The sequence below is a fragment of the Pipra filicauda genome, unplaced genomic scaffold (genome assembly GCF_003945595.2).
Source record: "Pipra filicauda isolate LSUMZ 115617 unplaced genomic scaffold, ASM394559v2 scaffold893_size57409_pilon, whole genome shotgun sequence".
Lineage (NCBI taxonomy): Eukaryota > Metazoa > Chordata > Aves > Passeriformes > Pipridae > Pipra > Pipra filicauda.
The window spans coordinates 47,189-57,397 of record NW_024105079.1 but is presented as its reverse complement, the minus strand read 5'-3'; the positions used below and the strand labels follow the sequence as shown (position 1 = coordinate 57,397).

Below are 10,209 nucleotides of genomic sequence, written 5' to 3'. Positions count from 1 at the left end.
TGTCCCCACAGCGAGAAACCTGGGGGTGCCTGTTGCTTCCTATCCATCCTGAAAACGGACAAAACAGTGTTCAGTGTGTTCCTTGGGGAGCAGAAGTGAAGCTTTGAAGGGACTTGAATGGATTTCAGTTCTTTGGGCAGAGGGGATGCACACAGACATGCAGCACCTGAGTTCTTCAGCAGCAGCTGGCTCCTCTCTGGAAAAGCTCCCCTGACAACTGTGGATTCTTCCCGTGGTTTTACAGCTGCAGGAGGAGGAAGAAAAGCATCTTCAGTCTGAGCATTGTGTTCCTGACTTGAAGACTGCCTTGGATGCCAAGAAAAGAGAGGCAGTAACTTCTTCCCAGGAACTGCAGGACCTCCTGTTGGCACCTTGTGAGACCAATCCGACTGTGAACCAACTGGAAGAAGACGCGCAAGAGTAAGAGAGGAACCCAGTGAAGCGAGGGGTCTGTGGCTTTGGGGATTGGGTGGAAACAGGGGGAGAGTCAGTGGGATTTTGAAGGACACTTCTGCTGTGGCTTCTGTTCCTTAGCACAGTTTGTCTGGCATTGGCTTTTCTGGTCATAAGAGCTGTATTTCTTCTTAAGCTTTGCAAGTGAGAACAGCAGATTGGAAGCCACTGTCCAGCAGCCAAGCGAGAGCGTTGAAGCCCTTCCGAGAGCCCTGCAAGCCTCTGCCTCAGTAAGCTGGTGCTAAATTTGCCTTTTTGTGACTCTTGAGCCTAGTTGCCTATTTCTGTGGGGCAACTGTCAGATGAAGTTTTCCTGGAGAGCCTGGGGAGCTCAGTTTCTGCCTTCTCCTCAGCAGAGGCTGCTCAGAAAGCAGCCTGGTCCTTTCCCCAGCTGCTACAAAAGCCCTGAGGGTATTTGGTGTGCTGGACACTGGAGGAATTCTTAGATTCTAAATGAGGAGTTTCATCATGAGCTCCAAGGGACCCAGAAGTATTGTTGCCAGAAGTGTCTCCCAAATTCTTAAGTAGGTGTAAAGTTTCTTCTTTCTGTCGGGGAATCTTTCAAGTGTTTCCTAGGCTGGTTTCCAGTAGATGATAAATACAGTTGCCATGGCCACCCCCTTGAGAGATTTTCCCAGAATTCACTGCCTTTAGATCACGCTGAGTTTCCTTTTCTTTTATTTCTCTGTGCACAGGGTGGTGAACTTTCCCAGCAGCTGGACATGGAGCCTGGAACAGGCATGCAGCTCGAGGCCCTAAACCAGGCTGTGCAAGAAGAGCTGTCCACTCTGCTTGGGAGGTGTGAACAACTGGAGAAGAGCAAATGTCAGCTGCAAGAAGAGGTGACAAAACACCACCATCATTTGGAGACTTTGGTGCTGGATGGCAGCCAAAGAGAACAGTGTACAGGAGAGGTGGCAGAAGGAGCTGACCAGGAAAGAAGTGCAAAGCTACAAGAGGTCAGCCTCGTTTTGCAAGTAAGTGAATTTCTCCCCAGTGTCCACAGGCTCTTCATTAGGAGCTTTGAAGCAGAGTGCTCATTTGGGCTTCTTTCCCACTGCAAAGAATTGTTTGCCCTGGTAGCTCCTGGGTTCTGCCTTGATTGCTGCTGGGAGTGAGGAGGCAGAGCCGCCTCTCTGAGTCAGGCTGGGCCCTTGAAAGTGGGTGTGTGCAATTTTGTGCTGGGCAGAGCTCTCTTTTTCTTGTGGTGGTTGAAGGTGCACTGTCTCCTTCAGGCACAGGCAGCCCACCAGGCCCCACTAGGACAAACTGGAGACATTCATTGTGATTCCATGAGAATCCAGTTGGAAGAAAGGATTAGAAATCTTGAAAGTGAATTGGAGAGGATCAAAACCACCCAAGAAGAGAGTGCTTCTCGTAAAGAAGCAACACAGGGAGGGATGGAAATGTACAAAGAGCTGTATCTGGAGGAAGTGAAAACCAGAAGATGCCTTGCCAAGAAACTGGAAAGGTGAGTCCGTGCTTGTTTGGAGTGGTAATAAGAGAGTCCTTTTTCTTCCTGCATTTTCCTTGGAAATCCATCTTCTCCATCTGGCCAGCATTATTGCCCTCCATTGGCCAACAGGGTCTGATGGAGTTGCCAAGACCCTCTCCTTGATATTTGAAAAGTCGTGGCAGTCAGGGGAAGTCCCAGGTGAGGGGAAAAAGGGAAACCCACTGTGCCCATCTTTGAAAGGGGTAGAAAGGAGGGCCCTGGGAACTGCCAATGTGTCAGCCTGCCCTCTGTGCCTGGGGAGGTGATGGAAAAGATCCTTCTAGAAGCTCTGTCAAGGCATGTGGATGACAGGGAGGTGATTGGAAGCAGCAGCACAGCTTCCCCAAGGGCAAGTGCTGCTTGACCGACCTGGTGGCCTTCTAGGATGGAGTGACTGCCTCAGTGGACAAGGGCTACCCATGTCATCTCCCTGTCATTCTGGAAAGCCTTTGACACAGTCCCCCACAACATCCTTCTCTCCAAAGTGGAGAGAGAAGGATTGGATGCGTGGACTGTTAGATGGATAAGAAATTGGGTGAACAGTGCCATGCAGAGGTGGTGATCAATGGCTCAGAGTGCTGAGGGCCATCAGTGCCGAGTGGTGTCCCTGAGGGGTCTGGACTGGGCCCAGTGTTCTTTAATCTCTTCACTAATGATCCAGAGGAAGGGCTGGAGTGTGCCCTCAGCAAATTTGCAGCTGACACCAAGCTGAGGGGTGTGGTTGACACAGGTGATGCCACCCAGAGGGCCCTGGACCAGCTGGAGAAGTGGGCCCATGGCAATCTGCTGATGGTTTAACCAGAGCCAGTGCAAGCTGCTGGCCGTGGCTCAGGGCAGCCCCTGTATCAGTGCAGGCTGGGGGATGAAGAGGGGCAGAGCAGCCCTGCCGAGAAGCCCTTGGGCTGGAGGAGAGGCCGGACATGAGCCGGCGATGTGCGCTCGCAGCCCAGAGAGCCAATTGTGTCCTGGGCTGCGTCCAAGGCAGCGTGGCCAGCGGGTGGAGGGAGGGCATTCTGCCTCTCTGCTCTGCCCTTGGGAGAGCCCAGCTGGAGGGCTGCATCCAGCTCTGGGCTCCTCAGCACAGCAAGGACCTCCAGCTGTTGGACTGAGTCCAGAGGAGGCCACCAAGGTGCTTGGAAAGATGGAGCACCTCTGCTAGGAGGAAAGGCTGGGACAATTGCAACCCTTCAGCCTGGCAAAGAGAAGGCTTTGGGGTGACCTAATTGTGGTCTTTTGGGGTGTGAAGGGAGCCTACAAGAAGGATGAAGAGAGTGCATTTAAAAGAGCAGGTAGTGAGAGGACAAGGGGGAATGGCTTCAAACGGAAAGAGAATAGGTTTAGATTTGATCCTGGGAAGAAATTGATTGCTGTGAGGGTGGTGAGGAACTGCAACCGGTTGCCCAGAAAAGCTGTGGATGCCCCATGGCTGGAAGTGTTCAAGGCCAGGTTGGATGGGGTTGTGAACAAGCTGGTCTGGTGGAAGGTGTCCCTGCCCAGAGCAGGAGGCTTGGAACTGGATGATCTTTAATGTCCCTGCCAAGCCAAGCCATTCTAGGCTTGGATGCTGTCTGTGCTGTTTCTGTGAGACTGTGGGGGAAAGGCTGGTTCTTCCTGTGTTCCATGGTTTTCTTCACTAATTTGCTGTGCAGGCTGGAAAAGCTTCTGAGGATAGAGAGGAGGAAACTCCGGGTTAATGAAGAGAAAGGAAGTCAGTCCCAGCTGGAAGAAATGAAGAAGAGATATTCTGAAAAGGTCAAGGAAGTTGATAGATTCCAAAAAGAGGTGAGCTGCGCTCTGGGTGGGGCTCTTTGGTTGTGGTGTTCCTTCTTTTGAAAGCTGGGAGATGCTTTCCCTCTATTTCTTGTCATGTGGATGTTTTTATTCCCTTGTCTGCATTTTGGATGTGATGGGCTTTTCTTAATGCTCCTCCTGCTGTTCCAGTGGGAGATGACTCGAACTAATCCGGGGTAGTTCTCCTTCTGGGGAAAGATGCAAATGTTGAGGGCAAAGCAGTAGGTGTAAGGGCTGATGGAGGCCAGGCTGTCCTGCAGAGGAGGGGCAAGCCAGGAGTGGCAGCCAGCCTGGCAGGGTGCGTGAGCTCCCGGGCCAGGGAGCCGTCCCACAGGCCCTGAGCAAGAAGAGCAGAACAGGTCCCCTGAGAGTGAGCGGGGTCAGCCAAGAGTGCAGATCCCCCGGCTGGGCCTGAGGGATGGGCAGGTCTGCCGTCCTGGCAGGACATCACGTGCATGGGCTGAGAGCAGTGGGGCCCAGCTCAGGCCTGGCTGCAGCTGGAGGGAGGCTGTGACAGCGTCCTCTGGGTGTGCCAGATGAATTGCTGCCCTGGCAGAGAGGGGAGGAACAGCGCTGTCACTGGCAGGGCACCATCAGCCCCTGAGCCCTGTCTCAGGCACGAGCTGAGCAGGAGGCCCTTGAGGTTTGGCTTTTCTCCACAGTGTTGTTGCTGCCCAGGGCCCAAGGAGGACAGGGGCCTCCCAGGGGAAAATCTGTCCCTTCTTGCTCACGGGGAGCTGTTTCAGCCCATCCTGTGGCGGGGAGCCAGAAGGGCTGTTCCCAGCAGTGCTTTTGAGGCTGCTGTGCCTGTGCAGCAGTGGCACAGAACCTCTCATCCCTTCTCCGCTCGTCACTCGGATCCGTTGCTGAAGCGGCGTCTGTCAGAGTCACGCTTGGGTTTGAAGGCATCCCTGTAGAATGGCTTCCTGCCTTTGCAGTGATTCCTTTGGAGTCCAGAAGCGTGGAGCATTTTTGCATGAGGAACTCCAAAAGGCTGGGAAGCTGAGGAATCCTATGGCAAATGATGGGAAAGCTGTTCTTGCTGGAAAAGAAAAGCCTGGTTGCACTTTGTGTCTAGTCCTGAGCCAGCAGATGATGAATAAAGTCTCCCTGGGCACCCCCATTTGGGGTTTGCCCAGAATTCACTGCCTTTACACCACGCTGAGCTCCTTTTTTTATTTTCTGTCTGCAGGTTGCTGAACTTTCCCAGCAGTTGGACAGGGAACGTGAACAGTGCACGCAGCTGGAGGCCAAAAATCAGGCTTTGCAAGAAGAGCTGTCTGCCCTGCGTGGGGAGTGCGAGAACCTGGCCCTGGACAAATGCCAGCTGCAAGAAGAGCTGGCAAAACTCCACCATCATTTGGAGACCAACGTGGTGGATCGCAGCCAACTCGAACAGTGCAAAAGAGAGGTGGAAGAACAAGCAGACCAGGAAATAAGACAAAAACTCCAAGAAGTCAATGAGTTTTTGCAAGTAAGTGAATTTCTCCCCAGTGTCCACAGGCACTTCCTAAACTTCTCTTGTGGCCATGGTGTTTGGGCTTTTTCTTTTGCTCCTGTGTTCTGTGGGTTAGCTTCTGTCTTTGCTGAAGGCAGTGGCAGAAGGCAATCTGGTTGGGCAGGAGTGCTGTCATGGGTGTGGAATGTGCCGGCAGGTCCCTGAATGCAAAGGCTGCCCAAGGCAGATTCCCACTTTGCAGTGCTTGGGGGGATCTCTGTGCGCTGCTCTGCTTCTCACTGCTCATCCTTGAATGGGTTTGGCAACTTGCAGCTGTCATGGCCAGACCTACAGGTGCTGCTTTGTCCTTGTAGGGGTGAAAGTGCTCAGAAAAGGAGTCACTGAAATTCCAGGGATGGGAGGGAGAGGGTGGAGGTGGAGGTGGAAGCTCTTCTTGTCTTTGAAGAATCCTTTTGGACATGCCCTGTCCTACAGACCCAGTGTCTCTTCATTAGTAGCTTTGAAGCAGAGTGCTCATTTGGGCTTCTTTCCCACTGCAAAGAATTGTTTGCCCTGGCAGCTCCTGGGTTCTGCCTTGGTTGCTGCTGGGAGTGAGGAGGCAGAGCCGTCTCTCTGAGTAAGGCTGGGCCCTTGAAAGTGGGTGTGTGCAATTTTGTACTGGGCAGAGCTCTCTTTTTCTTGTGGTGGTTGAAGGTGCACTGTCTCCTTCAGGCACAGGCAGCCCACCAGGACACCTTAGAAGAAATCAGAACCAGTCATGTGGAGTCACTGAAAAAACAGTTAGAAGACAGAATTAGAGATCTGGAACGTGCACTGGGAAGGACAAAAAGCAACCAAGCAGAAAGACCTTTTCAAAAGGAATCCACCCAGGCAGAAGTGGACAAGTACAAAGAGCTGTATCTGGTGGAAGCCCAAAGAAGAAAAAGCCTCACCAAGAAACTGGAAAGGTAAGTCCCTGCTTTTTTGGACTGGTAAGAACAGACTCCTTTTTCCTCCTGCATTTTCCTTGGAAATCCCTTTTCTGCATCTGGCCAGCATCAGGTGTGAAAGCAGAACGTGGCATCTTTGTGGGGAAAGTTCCTTCAGACCCTTCCCTTCCTCAGACCTGTCTTCCTTTCTCTTTAGAGTTCCAGCAGTAACCCCACAGCAGCACCACTCTGGCATTATTGGTGTCTTTTCAAGTTGAGGTTGTTTTAGCAGGCAGTCTTTTTGCCAGTCTCAACTCTCCTCATCTTGTGGGTGACAGAAAAGCTGAATCTTGTGCCCTTTCCTGTTTGAATAAGGAGAGGCCTCTGGGAGAAGAGAGTTGGATTCTGTGAATCCAAAATAAGGCGGCTCTTTCTTGGCTTCTGTTTTGGCAGCGGGTCTGAGGGTTGAGCTTTCCTTGAGAAGGCCAGGGTAGCCCAGAGTTCTTCTGGAGGTGCCACTGGCTGCTCCTTGCACTTGGTGTGATTTCTTAGAAACAGGCCCTGGGAACAAGCTCAGATCAAAGGATGTGCTGGGTTTGGACGCTCTTCATGCCCTTGGCTTTTAGAAGTCGAGTAGTAGCCAAGGCTGTGGAGGGGAACTTTGCGAAAGCCTTCCTGCCAAAGATGACTCTGTGTGTGCTTGTGAATGTTTCAGAGCTACTGAGAGACTTGCAGTGGCGAACACCAAGCTCTTTTTGGAGCGCCACAGAAGCAGATCTGTGGTCACAAGCAGCGCTGTCAGCGGAGTTCTGGCTGCAAGTCCACTTCTGGATTCACCTGGCCTGGGACATGTTGGCCTCAGTTTGGGACTGAGCAGAAGTCTGGCTCTCAGAACACCACCCAGACACCTGTGGTAAAGCCCAAGACTTCTGCTCATCAGGTTGGTACAGATTTTCCAGAGTGGTCAAAGGCCCAAAAAGGTTGAAATGGAAGCAATGAGCTGTGGAACTCCATTCTTTTCCAAGAGAAACTGTGGGCAAGAGCTCTGTGGCACAGGAACCTCCCACCTAAGTTCTACCCTAAATTTACACGTAGTAATCTTCTGTAGTCTGTGGGGTTTGGCAGGAAGCCAACTCCAACTGGCTACAGATGGTTTTGGTGTCAGAAGTGGGATTGTTTTGGTTCCTTTGTTTTTGTTGTGGGAACATTGTCTGGGAAAGCTGCCAAGAGCAGGTTTGTTTTGTCAACATCCCCCATTGTTTTGGGACACTCCTGGGAGAGCTGCCAAGAAGGATTTTGTTTATCTAAACATAGCTTTGTTTAGGAACAAGAAGGGAAAATAATAACAATGGCCTTTTTACTAATTTTATTCCTGATTCTTGCTGGTTTTGTGCCTGTCCTAGGACATCCTGTGAGGGACCGTTCAGATGGATGGAACAAATTGCTTCCTTTCCTTAATTTCGACACCCACGGCCTAGTAGCCAGTTTCCTTAATGGTGGCCTTCAAGGTTTGGTAGCAAAGACTCCAAGATCAGCTCTAACCCATCCCTACATTGCTCAGCGACAATGATCCTAGTGGTGAGGGCAGCGAAAATGCTACTTAAAATTGGAGAGGTGGTGCTGCATTGGTCCCCTTGTTGTACGAAAGGAATCGCTGGAGCTTTGGGGACAAGAAGTGCCAACGGCCACGACAACTGTACACAGGCAACAGTATCGGAGGAACCGAGATGCTGTGACCCCCATCCATCCATCCAGTACATCCATGACATCATTGCGGGGGGGACACAGCAGAAGAAGTTTTCGAGAAAGGACAGAAGATCATCCAGATTCTCCTCGAGGCTGGTTTTGCCATCAAGAAGAGTAAGGTCAAGGGCCCTGCCCAAGAGATCCAGTCCCTCGGGGTGAAATGGCAAATGGACGACACCAGATACCAACAGACGTCCTCAACAAGATTGTAGCAATGGCTCCACCCACAAACAAGAAAGAAACCCAAGCTTTTCTTGGAGCCATTGGCTTCTGAAGGATGCACATCCCAGAGTACAGCCAGATGGTGAGCCCTCTTTACTTTGTGACCCGTAAAAAGAACAATTTCCAGTGGGGTCCTGAACAACAACAAGCTTTCAGGCAGATCAAGCAAGAGATTGCACATGCCGTGGCTCTTGGAGCAGTCAGGACAGGACCAGAGGTAAAGAATGTGCTCTACTCTGCAGCTGGAGATAAAGGTCCCTCCTGGAGCCTCTGGCCAAAGGTGCCTGGTGAGACGTGAGGGCGACCACTGGGTTTCTGGAGCCGAAGCCACAGAGGTTCTGAGGCCAATTCCACCCCTGTGGAGAAGGAAATCTTAGCAGCCTATGAAGGCATACGAGCAGCTTCAGAGGTAATTGGTCCCAAAGCACAGCTCTTCCTGGCCCCCCAGATGGGACCCCAGCATGCAAAGTGTAACTGGATAAGGGAAAAAGGGGGTAGGGTTTATCCATTTTAGGGAAAGGGTGGCCAAAAAGGAAATACTGCAATGCAGCAAACTTTGGCCAATCAGGGAGCGGGGTCTAAGGATACAGACATCAAGGGGATTTTTCATCAAACAATTTCAGGGGACAAACAAGGGAAAAACTACAGTAAATGTTTAGACACAACCGTAAAACTCGAAAGGCTTTGGGTCTGAACTTCTTGACAACTTCATCCAGGGCTTTCATCCTCTGGAGGGTCACACATTTCTTGTTGTCTTCTCCAGCTTTCAGATTCAGCAATGTCCTCACTCCCGACAGACCAGGGTCCCCTTTCCAGAGTAATGGAGGAGCACCGGGATTTTTTAATCCAAAATTCCTGGATTGGAATGAAGTGCTCTGGAAAGGCTCTGGAAATCATTGGGTGTTCACAGTGAGTCTCTGGTTTCCCATCCCCTGCTTCAGATGTGAAAACATGTTCCTTGCAGTCGGAATGTAAACTCATCAGCTCCATTAAACTTGAGCACTATATCCCATCATCCAGATCATCAAGGAAGATGTTCACCAGGAATTGCTGATCACTGGCCTCCAGCTGGATGTTGCACTCCTGATCACCACCCCAGCCAGCAGATTTCAACCAGCCTGCTGTCTGCTCATCCAGCCCATACTTCATGGGCTTCTCTGTGAGGGAGCCCTGTCTGTGTCCACTAGTACACACATTCATTTGGATTTTAAACAATCAAACAGAAGTGAGTGTTTTAACAGCAGAATTATTTTTCAAAGGGAAATAGAAGGGTAAGAGTTTTTAATTTTAATGATCATGTTTTACATGGTACTAATTGACATCTAGTAGAAATGAGACAGCACCTTAAGAGACAAATCTACATTCTCTATTTATGCCCCTGAATTACAGGTATGGCTTTGATGGAACGAGTGCCTTCAAGCTCCTCTGGCAGGCACTGTTTGAAAGCTATTTGGGTGATTTTTGATAAGAAATGAAAGATGCAACGGCAGGAAGCCATTCAGCAATCCCTGACAAGGGAGGTCCACTGTCAATTGCTGGGAGGGCCCCCACCTGTTTCTTTTAATGGTGCTCCCAAATCCCACCCCTTGGGCCTCCCATCTCATCCCATCCTTTTTGGTCCCCTCAGGCATCTCCTCCCCAGCATCTGCTCTGTGTCCTACCCAGGATCCCCAAACATCCTCCCACTGATCATTCCCAAAGCTTTTCTTTCCATCCTTCTCCTCAGACCTTTGCCTTTCACCCAGGTCACTGCCCTGGTACCTCCCAAGACCATTCCTTGCCTCCCTCTCCACTCCCAACCATCTCCCAGTGCCCTCGTTTTTGTCCTCCTCCATCATCCTCCTCCTGTCCCCACCAAGCCTCTCCCTTGCAGTGCCCATGTCCCTACACTTGAATTCCTTTCCCCTCCCCTGCATCCCACACAGGGCCCCTTCAACACCCCAATCCCAGTCCCGTGGGCTCCCCAGTTCCCCCCACTTCACCCTCTTTGGGTCCCCTCCTACTCCCCCCACCGTCCCTGCAGGCCCTGAATTCCCCTGGCTCTCCTTGTCTCCATCCCCACCCTGGGCCCTGCAGGCACAGGGGTTGGAGGTGAAACTGGGGGCAGTGGGAGCAGGGGGAGCAGAAGGGTTTTT

General features: G+C 51.4%; 1 protein-coding gene across 2 annotated transcripts; it reads left to right on the top strand.

The window, feature by feature from the left end:
- The first annotated feature begins 42 nt into the window (after positions 1-42).
- LOC113988720 (ankyrin repeat domain-containing protein 26-like) lies at positions 43-10,198 on the top strand. 2 transcript variants are annotated; one of them, XM_027722572.2, is made up of 13 exons: positions 43-420; positions 590-683; positions 1,149-1,430; positions 1,689-1,924; positions 3,598-3,730; positions 4,932-5,213; positions 5,910-6,145; positions 6,822-7,046; positions 7,510-8,156; positions 8,317-8,483; positions 8,838-8,983; positions 9,095-9,345; positions 9,464-10,198. In XM_027722572.2, the coding sequence occupies exons 3-8, from the start codon at positions 1,176-1,178 to the stop codon at positions 7,021-7,023; spliced, it is 1,344 nt and encodes a 447-aa protein (XP_027578373.2). In that variant the 5' UTR covers positions 43-420; positions 590-683; positions 1,149-1,175; the 3' UTR covers positions 7,024-7,046; positions 7,510-8,156; positions 8,317-8,483; positions 8,838-8,983; positions 9,095-9,345; positions 9,464-10,198. The 2 variants fall into 2 exon arrangements, with proteins under 2 accessions (XP_027578373.2, XP_039246899.1); XM_039390965.1 differs by having other exon boundaries at positions 7,510-8,483.
- The last annotated feature ends 11 nt before the right edge of the window (positions 10,199-10,209 follow it).